Genomic DNA, 16,033 nt, shown 5'->3' with positions numbered 1-16,033 from the left:
AACACACACACACAAACACGCACACGCAAAAGCGCAGACACACACACGCTCACATGCACACGTACATACACACGTACACGCGGATATCGTATGTTCCAGATATGTGCAGGGACGCAAATCCATTTTAAAAAGTGGGGGCCAGACGTGGTTTAAGAGCCTGGGAGGGAGCGAAGCGGCCGAAGGAGGAGCTGGGGAGCGGTATTCCAACGGTAGAAACTTTTTGTATTTTTGATCTCTAAAAGGTTCAATTTCGCGCATTTTAATTGCAAGTATCAACTATTGTTTGTATCGCTTACATGTCACAAACTAGGTCATCTGATCACTAGAGGTAGAGGAATTTTCAAAACTTTCCATTTCAAATAATGATTTTTTACTTCTTCGTGTATATCGTTGATTGTATTCCTTCAGAAGCTTCGATCCATTTTGAGGAAGGAGGGGGCGCAAGCAGTATATTCAGAATTTAACGTGTTAAAGTATGGTAGCTTCAACTATGATATCTTGATGTATCTCTTAAATTTATCTCAAAACTAAATTTAAACTTAACAGTTTTCACATGTACTGATATTTACAACCATTCACTGAGTGAAACATGTTTATTTTTATAGATACTGAAGTCTGAGATAAAAAAAGGACTGGAATTCTCTTTTTTTTTAAAGGTAGTAGCACTTATTTGCAAAGCGTAGTGAGAGGTCGTGAACAAATTTAGGCTCATTGTAACTTACAACGAGGACTCATCAAAATAAACATATCACAGCATTGAATTTATGGTTATAATGCGACATATAAATGAGAAATTAAACGTTTTCCTCTTAAGGCGACTGGAAGACGTCTTATAAACCCAAAGAAAATATACTGATCCCAATTGGAAATGAAATTTTATGGAAATTGGAAGAGGGTGCAAATGAGGGCTACTACACTGTATCTAAAGTAATAGACTTTTGTTTACACTGTATTTGAAATGAAAGACACTACGAATACCGTCTTGACCCTGTGTCTCTTAACCCATAAACTGCAAATTTTTTTTTTGATTTTGGATACTTTTCATGTATACTCCTAAAAAAGTTCGGAAATTCAGGTTTGATCGATGATATCTTTCTTGTACCTGCATTATTATCATTGCATTTAATATCATTTGAAAGCCTGTTCATTTCCCTTTACAATGATGCCCCATTTGCAATGATTATGCAATTGGGGGATGTGAAGTACAGCTGAATATGCAGTACAGCTCGAAACAAGAGCCAATATAAAGGAGAATACACTTTTGACAATAGCAATGCATTTTGCAACATTTCACTTCGGACCCACCGTCATATTCAGGTCTAACGATAAGAATTTATTAGACAAATCGTAGCTGAGATCCCCTGACCTAACTAAATTCATTTTCATCACAAAATAAAGCTCCTCTGGTGAGATATTGCGCATGTGCTAAAACAGCAACGTAGCCATGTTATCTAGTGACTGGTATATGCAGCGGGAACCTTACATGCAAGGTATGCGTCCTTTTTCTGAAGTGAGGTCTACTGATAAAGTTTTATCATAAAAATCTATGCTAGGATAACTCCTCGTCAATTTAAATTTATAATGTTTGCAATATATTATTCTTCTCTGGAGATATTGCGCATGCGCGAGCACAGTTTTAGACGTGCAATACGGCTAACGGACAAGTACGTAATTATAGCTTGCTGAGGGAGAGAGGGGTGGGAAACTGAGGGGAAGTAGCAGGGAAGGTGGCAGAAAGTGGAGGGGCGATGGAAGGAGAAGGACGCTGAGCTTGCGACAATGGAGACAACGGGAAGGGCGGGTGGGGATAAAGTAGGAGTTTTCACCCTACAGGCTAGGACGCTCTCCTAACTATAAACACAGGTCTACTGATAAGAATTTAACACAGAAACCTATGTTGAGATATCACCTGACCATACTAAATGCATTTTCATCACAAAATCTAACTCCTCTGGTGAGAAATTGCGCGTGCGCTAAAACAGTAAGGTAGCCATGTTATGTACTTAATGGTATATGCAGCGGGGACCTTACATGAAAGGTCTGCCTCCGATTTCTGAAGTGAGGTCTACTGATGAAATTTTATCGTATGAATCTATGTTAGGATAACCCCTTTTCATTTTAAATTTATAATGTTTGCCTATTATTATTTTCGGGAGACATTGCGCATGCGCGAGCACCGTTTCAGACGTGCAGTACGGCCTAAATAAAATTACGTAATATAGCTGGCTAAGGGAGAGAGGGGTGGGAGACAAAAGGAATGCGGTAGGGAAAATAGCTGAGAGGCGGTGGAAGAAGAAAGATGCTGAGCGTGGGACAAGGGAGGCCAAGAGAAGGGCGGGCGGCAAATTTTTTTTCCCACTTGAGTTCCGGACCACAGCCAATCAGCGCACTCCATTCACTCGACTTCCTCGAAGCAACAACGAATACCTCCTATCCCTAACCTTAACCTTAACCCTAACCCTAACACGTACCCGCACCCTAACAATAACTATAATCCAACCCTATATATAAGAACCATTTATTAGAAAACACTATCTATGGTGGGTCCGGAACTGAAGTGGGAAAAAAAATTTCGCTGGCGGGCGAGGATGAAGTAGCAGTTTTGCACCCTAGAGAATAGGGCGCTCTCCTCATTATAAACACAGGTCCACTGATAGGAATTTATCGATGCTGAGATACCCCCTGACCATACTAAATGCATTTTCATCACAAAATCTAACTCCTCTGTTGAGATATTGCGCGTGACTGAAACAGTAGGATAGCCATGTTATGTAGTGACTGGTATATGCAGCGGGAACATAACATGCAAGTTCTGCTTCCTATTTCTGAAGTGAGGTCTACTGATAAAATTTTATCATAAAAGTCTATGCTGGGATAACCCCTCTTCATTTTAAATTCATAACATTTGCAATATATTATTCTTTGGGGGGGGATATTGCGCATGCGCAAGCACCGTTTCAGGCATGCAAGCACAGCCTAAAGACAAATACGTAATATAGTTGGCTGAGGGAGAGAGAGGTGGGAGACTGAAGGATGGCAGCAGGGAAGATGGCTGAGGGGCGTTGAAATAAGGAAGAGGTTGAGCGTGCGACAAGGGAGACAATGGAAGGGCGGGCGGGGTTGAAGTAGGAGTTTTGCACCCTACAGGCTAGGGCGCTCTCCTAATTATAAGCACATGTCTGCTGATAAGAATTTATTACAGAAACCTCTGCTGAGATATTCCCTGACCATACTAAATGCATTTCAATCGCAAAATCTAACTCTCCTGGTGAGATATTGCGCATGCGCTAAAACAGTAACGTATTCAGGTTATATAATGACTGGTATATACAGCGGGGACCTTACATGCAAGGTCTGCTTCCTATTTCTGAAGTGAGGTGCCATGGTTACTATCGTGCCTGACATCTGCTGTACTTATTTTATTACATTTTACTTGTTCCACTTCTTATATAGTCCAGCCGATAAGCACAAAGGAATGTGCACATACTACAGTCTAATATATTGGGCACTTGTGGTTAGAATTGTGGTTAGAATGCACACGCGTAATACGAAATATAACATCAATATCCTGAAGAGGTCCTGAAGATTTTCTGATATAGTGCCAATTGAACAGCGCCACCTGATATATCAAAATTTCTCTATTCTGCGTGAGCATGCTACATGTAAAAATGTTCCTTATTTAGTAGGCAAATACACTATGTTAACAAGACTGCAGTGACGATGATCTTTGACATATCGGTAATTTAATATGATAGTTTTCATAATTTTTTTAACCATTTTATTGTTTCAACTTTGCTACATTCAATAAATTGCTTCTAGAATATTAGTATAGCTATCTACGAATCATTTAAGCTTTTTCTTGAATAAATTGGATGAGTATTATTGAAATTATAGCCCAAACCCTAAGAGTGTTATAACGCAATACCCGTTAACAATCCAGGGGGCGCTACACGCCACTAAATGGCGCTGTTAAATTGGCACTATGATTATCAGAAATTCTTCAGGACCTCATGTAGTACGCGTGTGCAAAGTTTCACAATTCTAACCAAACGTACACAATCCTTGTGCTTATCCGCTGGACTACTAACGCATTGACGATGCATCCCACACTCTAGCAGGACATACGACTTGATTTCATACCGGGTGTTCATCAAGTATCTAAATGGAGATACCACATACTTGTGTTAATTAATTTCTAGTAAATGTTTATTGTGATAACTATTTTAATGTTTAAACCGTATATTTGTTAAAGAAGCCTACATATCCGTATAATTCTACGCTTCACGGTAGATTCGGACACTATAATAAAATGTGGAACAGTGATGAAAAAAGTCCTCCCATCAGCTGTCATGTATGGCAAAGGTAAAACAAACATTGTTTTAATAGGCGTTATATTATATATAGACAATATTATTGGCATACACAGTTTATACATTATTGATCATAATTATATATAAAATGCCGACAGCTCTTGTTTAGTGCTGATTCAATAGTAAATGTCGTTTTAAAACAAAACGAACGACTTAAACACTATATATGTGTAATTCATGCTTCGTAATAACGTATTTTCGAGAGGAATAATGACATTACCCTCGTCATACATATGAATGTAACTTTGGCTTCGCCTGTACGGTCCAACAAGGATGGCTCTGGAGAACAGCGTCACGGTTTACTGCGCGAAATGCCACAGCTGATGCTGAAAGCTCGGTGCCAGCCACACACCACACGATCCACGACAACACACACAACCCACACACACACACACCCACACACAGCGCACCACCACACACACATCCGCCACACACACACACACACACACACAACGCGACCGCACGCACGCGCGCGCGCGTACACTGTGACAACCGGCACGACCTAAAACCGAAGATGTCGTAACGAAACTATATTAACACTTAGTGTGCACGGCAAATGTTACTCAATGAGATACTGCCCCACGCCTGGCCCCACGGCAATGACAGAGAACAGTAAATGTTGTAGCATATCGGTGGCTTTCAACAATCTGTTGAGCCATACATCGTGTTATCGCATTGGAACGAGAAAGGCAGGACGGCAAGGGTGGCAATTGTCGTCAGAGATCAAGAGTGAACTGCGATTGTACATTTTTGCCTTTCTCGTCCAAACTTTGCCGAACTATCACGGATTTTTTTCGCATTGTCTTCGACTAGCCGCGCTGTTTGTACCTGGTGCGCCTATAGTAAGCTGGGCCCCGTTGTCAGAAACATCGTAAATAGTAATGACTATCACAGGTCTGAAATGTCATAACTTTTGCGCGACACTTCACTTCAAAACTCGCGACATTTTAGATTTATGGTGCGTGTCATACCTATACTTACGACGTTTTTCACAACGGGGCCCCGATTGCTTGTTGCATTCCAGCATGCGATTTTACGCTGTCCTGGCCAACCACGGGTAAATGTCTGTCGTGCCTGCCAAACTCAAGATCAAATGCATCGCCATGGCATTCGAAACATTTTACAAATGCGGCCGAGTCGTGGCAAGAAGGGCTGCGATTAAGTTCAAACTACGGCGATACGTTCTAATTGCCACTAATTGCGTCTGAGAGTCGATCCCGGAGTACAATTACTGCAATTTGCGAAAACCTATTGAACCGGAGTCGCATTTTAACTTCCCTACTCGCCTCAACCCATTCGCGCGCCCCGCAGCTAAATTGTATTTAATTCAAGATAATAGAAACGTCCTCGTGCTCAGACTGAAGCCGAAATTATCTCCGATCGACTGCATGCTTGCCATGACAAGAAAATTTTTAGTAAGATGTGAAGCGCCTTTCTCCTTTAGATCATGGCATGCTCACACAGCACACCGCGAATGACAAATGCCATTACGTAAACAGTACTGCACCGTTAGACTAGAAGATGAACCCGAGATAATCTGATGATTACCGGAACAAGAAACGGCCGTGGGTACAAATCCCTACAGAGATAGGTAGCGAAATGAGTTGTGTTTCCGCTCCGGAGGTAGGGGGGGGGGGAGGTTCTGATGGGAGCATACCTGGTGTTGTCTCTGTACGCACATAAAAAGCACGTCGCGAGTGGCTCGGTAAGTAGTAGGGTGCATGTGCTTTTTTTTATCTGAACGTTCACGAGCGCAGTTAACTATCTGAATGTTACTCCGAAACCTACAAAGAAAAAGCTCTATTTTACAGATATTCTTATGTAGGAGTCACAATACGTACGCGGGCATACAGCTTACGTCGTATGATATTGTGAAACATAATCAGTCACATAAACATCTAGTAAATACTGACTGTGTTGGCACCACATGATCATCAATAGCACTAATGTCTTCAGTGAGACGACTTTCAACAGACGAGTTGAATAAGTACTGTACATTCCATAATCGCGGTTTTGTATCCGATAGAGTATAATAATATTTAAAGAAGAGCGAAAAGAGGAAGTGACGTCAGTGACGATCTATGCACACGTATATGCTAGTAGAGCAACTTTGTTACAATTGTCGCGTGTTTTTACAAAGAAAAGAAAAGAAAAAAATCGCACGACATCCAAATTTCGAAAAAGATACGAATAGCATAGAACACCTAATGTGTAGACGAGAGATTTTGTAACCACGTATACTAGTGCGCGCTACTTCGTACATGGAATAGTACACGGTGTAACAGGTGATTGGCCCTGCCCCCGTGTACAGGCCAGGCTTCACGCTGCGACATGGTATACATGACTGCAACGCAGATATGCGTAACAGTTTATTTGTCCCTATCCGTAGGAGCGATGATGTGTGCGTGCGTGCGTGCATGCGTTTGTGTCCGCGTATGTGTATGCGAGCGCACACTAGTGTGTGGGCGTGCGTGCGTGCGTGTGTGCGTGCGTGTGTGCGCGCGTGGGTGCGTCCGTATGTGCGAACGTGTGTGCGCGTATGTGTGTGCGCGTGTGTGTGCGCGCGTACGTGTATTCGTGTTGAATTGGCACCTATAGTTATATACGTAATAACACGTACGTGTTTAAATTCTCAAACGCATGTACTTTACGTATAGCAATGGACGCAACCCCTCGGCTGTCAACTCCTCTAACAGTCGCTCTAGAATTATACCATATAGAGTGACGTCAAGTCGCTTTATACCCAGTATGTCCCGCGTGACCTCTGATGCCGTTAACTCACGACGAGTCCATACGAATGTAAAACGCACGCGATTCCGCCCGTTCCTTCCTCGTTTGCCGCATACGCAAACTACTCCTAGGTCTGCTAATTAAACGCGAAACAATCTCGAGATGATAATTAAGTATTGTGGCGAAAGCCGACGCTATAAGTGCAAACATTCCAAATTCAGGTGGAGTGGAGGTTAGGCCGTAACCGTGCATGGATAGTACCCGTTTACGTATTGGAACGAAAGATATAAACGGATGAAACATCTCACGGGACTGGCGCTAAACGTCCGCTAACCGTGACCTAAAAGGCAGATCATCGCAAAAGTTAAAGTAGATCAGTTGTTAACTGCAAGTGCACAGCTAGTCCGAGAATGGCAGCAACTGGAATTAACCGAGAAACGAGATTTGACTCGCGTCCGAAAATGCGCTCATACTCTTGTTAGCCGTATATGAGTGATGTTATTATGTATGCGTGCCCTATCCAATATTGATGTGTGTGAGAGTGCAGACAAAGACCCCTACTCTACATGAGTAGCGAATGGTAGCAAACTATGCGGCGAGTGTTGGTGAGAGACCTAATGGTTTAAACTGTGACTCAGTTGGCCGTTACCCTGAATACTCCAGCAAGATGCGACACCTTACGACATTGCTTACTCACCGTGTGACACTGATATGCCTGTATACATTATACGCAATATGCCGACAATCCGTGAATACAAATCTTTAGAAACATCTGTACAGCGAAAAAATCCTTCGCCAAACGCATAGAGGCGAAAGTTAATACTTTATACAGTATATAGTCTATTACTTTTCTATTAGTATATAAATACATTTCGAATGAAAAAAAGACGCGTGAACGTGTTCACTTCGCCTCTGCGTGACTATAGCAGGTCGTACTACATAACTAATAACACGTTGTCACCTGGTGGCGGAAATTTGTGAATTGAAAGGTGCAAGTGCTTCCAAGAGAGAGGGGGAGCTACGAACGTACAGTGCAATACTATTCTGTTGCCCACGTTTAGGTGTTGCACAATCATACATATAATGGCGTGAGCAAAGGAGATCAGTTTGAGACTCTCAAAAACAACGTCGAACTTCGCCGGGGTTGGGTTTTTTAATCGAACTTATTTTTGTCGATTCCCACCAGGGTTAGCATTACCTAGCCCAGGTGCTAATTCCGGGTGATCAGTGCAACCAGCCATCTGTTCACCCTCGTTCGTAATACTTATACACACACGCGTATTACACGCAAACCGCGACCGCCGCGACCGCCGCGACCGCCGCGACAGTGCGCGCGAGGAGGCGTGATGGGGCTTCACACACACCGAAGACCTTCCATCCGTAAATCCGCCATCCGTCCGCCCTCCTCGTGGCTTCTGCGTCTTTAGCCGGTCCGTCGATGTTTCGTTTCTCCTGCCGTGCGGCACATGTTCGGCACACCTCCAGATGCGTCCTTCCGCCGTCGCTCGCCGCTTCTCGAATATCCGGCGTTCGCACGCATGCGCGGTTCGACCGAAACGACTGTCTCTATGACGTCATACGCACTGGGGGTAGAGCGTGCACGCGAACAGCGCGCACGACAGTGACGTCATTTCACATTTCGGCGGATGACGCGTACGTGTCACTCGGGCATGTATTTCATTGTGAGTATATTCATGTTCTTCAGCGGAAAGTCGACTAATCACGTGAAATACGATGCTCCTGACACGTGACCGCCTCCGCGTGATACCGCGAGAGAGACGAAGACTGTCGTCTGCGCGGTGCACGCGAATTGCGTATCGCACACATTCTACTGTTGCAGTCTTCATATTTAAGCTCTCATGTCCGTAATATCCAGAGTCGTGCCGATGTCTACCAACTGTGGCAGCCGAGTGCACTGTCGACAATCAGGCAGACATCCGATCGATGAACAGGAAGGCTTATTTCGTCGTTTTATCCCACAGATGGCGCTGCGCGAACCGTCTGCTGAGGACATCACAACACGGTGTCTAGTACAGCCAAGCCCCTAATAATCGCATCATCCTGTTGAGAAAAAAGTGTCCATACGGTTAGATGAGATACGGTTACCGCCATAGGGCGTTCTCGCGAATAGTGACGGTTTTAACTGTCAAATGTGTCAAAATTCAAACGTTCAATTGATCGATTGATTGTTCAATTGAGCAGTCATTTAATCATTCAAACGTTCAATTGATCGATTGATTGTTCAATTGAGCAGTCATTTAATCATTCAAACGTTCAATTGAACAGTCAATTTAATCATTCAAACGTTCAATTGACCGATTGATTGTTCAATTGAACAGTCAATTTAACCATTCAAACGTTCAATTGATCGATTGATTGTTTAATTGAACAGTCGTGTAATCATTCAAACGTTCAATTGAGCAATTAAATAACGAATTGCCAAATTGAATCGCCGAATTGACGATTTGACGAATTGACAAATCAATAGCACGAATACTGAATAGGCGTATTGAATCATGGAATGGAGCAATTGCCGAGGCTCGTCTATCGCCAAATCAAACGTATACCTACTGCACATGCGCACAGAGGCATGACGAAAGGCGCGGTAGCGCGTACGTTGCTAGGAACGCAATCGGCCGGCGTTTCCCAGCTAAGTGCGTGTACCCGCGTGTACGTGCGTGTACCCGCGTGTACGTGCGTGTACCCGCGTGCACGTGCGTGTACCCGCCGTGGTGCTGTGCGTGTATCTCCGTTGTACCACCGACGTGTTACGTTGCGTTGTTATCTGCGTGTACCTGCGCTTACCGTGCGTGTATCGCGTGTACGTTGCGTGCACCGCGACGGGGGGGGGGGTGTACGTGGCGTGTACCGCGTGTACGTGGTTGTATCTGCGTTTACGTGCGGTACGTGCGTGTACCTCTGTGTCGTTGTACTGTGCTGTTTTTTGTACGTGGTTGCACGCGGGCTCACAGCCTCGTACACGCGTGGTTACCACGCACGCTTACATGCAGGTACACGCACGTACACGCGGGTACACGCACGTACACGCGGGTACACGCACGTACACGCGGGTACACGCACTTAGCTGGGAAACGCCGTCCGATTGCGTTCCTAGCAACGTACGCGCTACCGCGCCTTCCGTCATGCCTCTGTGCGCATGTGCAGTAGGTATACGTTTGATTTGACGATAGACGAGCCTCGGTAATTGCTCGATTGACGAGCCTCGGCAATTGCTCGATAGACGAGCCTCGGCAATTGCTCGATAGACGAGCCTCGGCAATTGCTCGATAGACGAGCCTCGGCAATTGCTCCATTCCATGATTCAATACGCCTATTCAGTATTCGTGCCTTTGATGTGTCAATTCGTCAATTCATCAAATCGTCAATTCGGCGATTTAATTTGGCAATTCGTTATTTGATTGCTCAATTAAACGTTTAAATGATTAAACGACTGTTTAATTGAACAATCAATCGATCAATTGAACAATCAATCGATCAATTGAACAATCAATCGATCAATTGAACATTTGAATGATTAAATTGACTGTTCAATTGAACAATTAATCGATCAATTGAACGTTTGAATGATTAAATTGACTGTTCAGTTGAACAATCAATTTGACACATCCTCTCCCATATTTAACCGACACAGCCGCCGCGAGTTCCTGCTCAGAATTCGTTGCCGATTATTCGCGCCAATGGTTTGCGAGAGAATGCCGGGTGATGAAAGCATTTCAATTTTCCACGCGACTGGCTTCGTACTAACAAGACGCTTGGCGTCGTAGTGAAAGATTTCACGGGTCGTAACCGCTCACAGTGCAGCTTTGACGAATTCCGATGGGGGGCGTATTTGAATCGAAGAAAAACGTCTGGGCGCCGCAGTTAGCTGTTGCGCCTTTTGATCCTTAATGTATCGATGCTCCTTAGATGGAATAGGAGAAGTAGCTGACAGCTGCGTGGTGGCAGGGGGGGGGGGTTGTAGCGTGAAGCCCGATTTCATGCCTTGTCGATAAACACGACTTAACGGTTACATTCGATACGTCGCGTAGAAAACCGATCGCGTGTCTTCGGATGATGAGCAAGCTTCGTGTACAGTGCAGTCGTGCAGTGTCGTCTGTTAATCAATACGGCTACGGCCCGGCGAAACAGACACATACCTTTAGACAACATTCCATGAATTCATCTAGCGTTATGACGCCATCTTTGTTCAGATCCATCTTCTGAAAAGCACACGTTGTACACTTATTAGCCACTGATCGGGGCAGAATAAATACTATAATATTAACGTACACCGTCTTTACTCAATTATGATTTGTCCAATAGGCAGTTAGGAATAGTACAAAATTAATGTTTAAAGAAGATAAATTATTTAAATTATAAATTAAGAAAATGTATGTTTATCAATATTTTAAGCTGCGTTTTATCTACTTCGATAATAAGATCAGTTTAAGGCATTATCTTTCGGTTATTCATCGTTTCCGTGAACTATACGTTTTGTGCTAAGTGCTCGGAGAAACTTTAGAATTCTCGTGAATCCATAACAGTTTTATTAAATATATTCTAAAACTCTAGCAGGTTTCAAGCAAGCATATTGGGATCGTTAAAGATTGTCATTAGCTGATAACTATTTGTTGGCGCGCGGCAAACGAACTGCGTATATGCGCTGTGTACTCTGTAAGCCACATGCACTTGGACCGTTTCAATAATAAAATGATGGTTAATAAATACAACTTGTCAGGACCTACCAGTACCAGTACCAGTAATAGTCCTAATGTTTGATTTGACCTAATAACTTCCCTTCAACACCGTCCAATACACTGCTGCAACACATAGCGCGCACGCCCTTGTGCATGCACAAATACACAGTGATAATAATTATCATCATAATTATTATCATATTTATAATATTCTTATCATAATAAATATTATCATAATTAAATATTATCATTATTATTATCATTAATATCATAATTATTAATGATAATAATAATTAATGATTGATTATAATAATCATTGAAATGATTATAATTGATTATAATAATCATTAATGATTAATCATATCATCATTATTATCATAATTATCATTATGATAAATATTATCATAATATCATCATAATTATCATCATAATTAACTTATTATCACTGTATTATTGTGTATTTGTGCATGCGTGCACAAGGGCGTGCGTGCTATGTGTTGCAGCGGTGTATTGGACGGTGTTGAAGTGAAGTTATTAGGTCAAATCAAACATTAAGACTATTACTGGTACTGGTACTGGTAGGGCTAGTAGTAGTACTGACAAGTTGTATTTATTAACCATCATTTTATTATTGAAACGGTCCAAGTGCCTGTGCTATAAGCGTTACTAAATCTGTAGCGGACAGAAAAACGTATTGAGGCAATCGCATGTCAATGATGCAGCCTCGCTCTCGCGCAGTGCGATGGCCGCGGACATGATGGAGAGGTTTCGCTGGCACGGGGAGAAGCTAATGCGCATCTATTGAACGAGTTATCGACTCTTGTCAGCAAAATACACTTCACTTATCGATCATCGGGTAAATAATTGCATGTATGTAGAAACATAAACACACACGCAGTACACGCACGTACGCCCCCCCACACACACACATACACACACACACACACACACGCGCGCGCGCGCGCGCGCACCCTCTCGCATGCATAACGTAGGAGGTGTGAACAGCTGCACTGCGCGCGTATAAAGCTCTGACTGAACTGTGCTGACTTCATTATCTTCCGCTCAGAAACACCAATCACACTGCATGTAAGTTACTGTAACATAACGCTGCGGCGCGCCATGGACGCGGCTCCAAGTTAATATATCCGTCATCTGCAGACAGACCGTCAGACGGCCGTTCATTGTCGGGAGTTCGCCAATCAAGCGTTCGCTCGTATTAAGCGTCAGCGGCAGTGTGTAGTAGTAGTAGTAATAGTAGTTTTTCTTATTACTCGTCCGAGCTGCCGTGTATGTCGCGCGTAAAGGCTGAAAATACGGCAGAGCGTAGCGGACGGTCGAACACCGCACGCAGTACGCAACATTGGCGACTTTAAAATGTCCGCGGTGATAAAGTTAATACGTGAAAAATGACGGTCTATTTGCCGGTCTAAAACAGTCCTATTCAGCAATTACGTTCCGGCGCCTCTTTTAATCAATACAACGTCGAGTATGTAATACAGAGAAATTAGTTCATAAATAATTATGAAAGTCAGGGATAAAGCTAGTGCTATAAATATGTGTTATATGGAGATAGCTGGAGAAGGAGGCTTTGTTTAAACGCTGACCACTGACTGGGCAGTCCCATTATGTGACAGCCAGTTAGCGCGCAGGATAAGGTCTATTGGCCAGGAGAAAGACAATAGAGAACGCGCATATAAAACGGCCCGCACGGCTGTGCGGGGCAGCTTTCCGGCAATCTCTCTACTTATCCGTTCAAGACACTTTGTACACCGTCTCTGCGACCGCATACCGTATATTGCAATCGTAAGTTATGTTCAGAAACCGCGCAAGCATATGTACGCGTTTCTGTCCCGTTTGTGGGATTATACGTTAGTTAAGTTCTGTTCATTAAATATGTACTTGCTTTAAATACGTACATCTCCGTCTTGCGTTCTTTATGTGTTGTACATGACAGACGTTTAGCACTGGGTGTGACTTCACCCGACGCGTACCACAATTACGATGACGATAGTATAATAGCCACATTACAAGTACGGATGTTGGAAGGCGCGCAGCCAAAGATAACAATATCTAATGAACACGAGAAGTCGATATGCAAAACTTTGGCCGTTTAGAATATTCGTGTATTATTAAGTCGAGCCTTGGCGTGATGTACGTGACAGGGCGACGCTGAGCTATGTCAGCAGCCGTGCGGAAAACTGCACCGTAGTGAAGTCGTATCGATAACGAACGCATGCAGCGACCCGTTTAGTTTAATGCCCCTCAGCGGTGTTATCGGGCGCGTCAGCGCTGTTCTAAAAAATATGTACAAATGATAAAAAAACCGAGAATGCGCTAAACTGAAAATGTTGTAGGATTCGTGTGAGAGCAGTCGCCGGTTCTTCGTGGACTACCAGCGTGTTTTAACCCAACTCGGGAGTAGATGAAGCGAGATATAGATGCGTAGACCCGGTTATCTAAAGAGCCGTCAACTTTGCGCGTGCGTGAGCGTTTCTCACTGTTTTGTGATTAATCATCCTTTTATTTCATCCGTATAGAGCTGCTCTCGGGTCTGGCGGTCGTCGGCGTGTTAGCAGGCAAACAGTGTGAGTTCACTCGTGATGACAAATTGGCTTCACAAAGGGACCGTAACAAGTTGTAAAGGAGTTTGCGCCCGAGATACGTCGGCCCACGAATCGATATCGCGTATTTGTAGATGAAAGCTGATAACTTCATTAATTCGGGAATCTCATTATCTCGTCAGTCCGCGCTACAGCCGAGTGATGTACGTAACAATTGGCTTCCTCCTGCGCTCAACTCGGAAACGAACTTGTCGTATAAACTGTTACATGCGCATCCTCGCCGCTCTCTCACCGCCCACTTTGCCACTGACATCGCTCTAATCTCATTACCATTTTGCCGTCGTATTAACGCCAACGAAATAAAAAAAACTCCGCCACGTATTTGCGGGCTGGAGACTAATGACGTATCGTTCTCAGCCGCGATCGCTTAAGCTTACGCCGGGGTCATCAATCACAGCGCACGGGGACCGGCAGTCCTTCTAAAACTGGCTACACTGCTGTATCTAGTTACAGGGATGCGGGAGATGATCCCTGAACGCGGAGAGCAATATCTGCTATAGCGCGTGCGCCACAGTATAGCAGCGGGGAGTTAGCGTACGGTGTCCGCTCTGGGGGCACTTAGTCCGACTCGGTTCGGTTTCTGCTACCGTTATTATCAGCGGCACTATTAACTCTGATTACACGCTCGTCATGTCGCCCATCGCAGCGAGAGTCCGTCAAACGCGCTCAACTGTCGCTGAAGTTTAGTCAGATGAAATCGCTGCGAAGTGCTCGCTTATAGTTGCGTTATTTATCCAGTGGGTAGGTAGCCCGCAGGTCAGCGAATCTAAACATGGACGGCGTAAATATCTGTATAAAGACGGACTAGTAACTACGCTTACTAGTATAGTAGCAAGACGGTGCTAGACGTGGTTGAGCGCAGCTAGCTATAGTTGTGTGTATAGTACCAAACCGGTGGTACGCGTAGTTTGCGTGTAACTGGCGAGAAGTACGAAGTAGTAAATCGGAAAAGACGTAGTTGAGTGAGGCTAGCTGTAGCATACGACCGCAAATATATCACTAATGCGCTACTTTCACGATAAGGCAAAATGTCGCGGGCGCGCGCGCACGTAAGCTAGGCAGCCGATTGGAGCGCGAGAGCGAGAGCGAGAGAGAAGGAGGGAGAGGGAGAGAGAGGGAGAGGGAGAGGGGAGAGAGAGAGAGAGAGAGAGAGAGAGATCCGAATCCCGTACGCGAACGCTGGATAGACGGATCAATACGTGGCAGCACGATAGCAGACGATGTACAGCGGCCTAGAGCGCGCGTACGGTGCAGACAGACTTCTACATCTCGGCGCAAATAAACGGCGGAATTTCCGCCTGGCAACGAAGCTGACCGGTCGAACAGCACACGCACGCGCCGTATGCACGCACGCACGCGCGCGACGACTCATGACGATCAGTGCCGGATTAACCATTAAGCAGACTAAGCACGTGCTTAGGGCACCAGGGCCAAAGGGGGCACCACAAAGTTGGGAAAAGGGTGAAAAGAAAAGAAAACAAATAAAGATTTGTACTTCCCAGGTGTACCAAAAGAGGCCCCCAACAATACAATACAATACAAGGGGCCCCTAATGCCACCCAACAAGGTGCTAATTCCCACTTATCAGAAAGTGAAAGGTACTCAAAGACTTGTC

General features: G+C 44.3%; 1 protein-coding gene across 3 annotated transcripts in view; it reads right to left on the bottom strand.

Annotated features, from left to right (window-relative positions):
* Window positions 1-8,373: 8,373 nt before the first annotated feature.
* LOC106807510 (Kv channel-interacting protein 1-like) overlaps window positions 8,374-16,033 on the bottom strand; it is a 29,960-nt gene continuing 22,300 nt past the window's right edge. For 2 of the 3 annotated variants that reach the window (XM_014809852.1, XM_014809854.1), the window contains exons 6-7: window positions 11,258-11,320; window positions 8,374-9,161 (exon numbers count right to left, since the gene is read on the bottom strand). In XM_014809852.1, coding sequence (XP_014665338.1) covers window positions 9,114-9,161; window positions 11,258-11,320 — 111 coding nt within the window. In that variant the 3' untranslated portion in view covers window positions 8,374-9,113. The remainder of the gene's footprint in view (window positions 9,162-11,257; window positions 11,321-16,033) is intronic. The other variant, XM_014809853.1, reaches the window with a different exon arrangement.

Source organism: Priapulus caudatus, unplaced genomic scaffold, assembly GCF_000485595.1.
Source record: "Priapulus caudatus unplaced genomic scaffold, Priapulus_caudatus-5.0.1 Scaffold219, whole genome shotgun sequence".
Taxonomy (NCBI): domain Eukaryota; kingdom Metazoa; phylum Priapulida; class Priapulimorpha; order Priapulimorphida; family Priapulidae; genus Priapulus; species Priapulus caudatus.
Note: the sequence above shows the minus strand (reverse complement) of the source record. Positions and strands in the feature narration are given on the sequence as shown.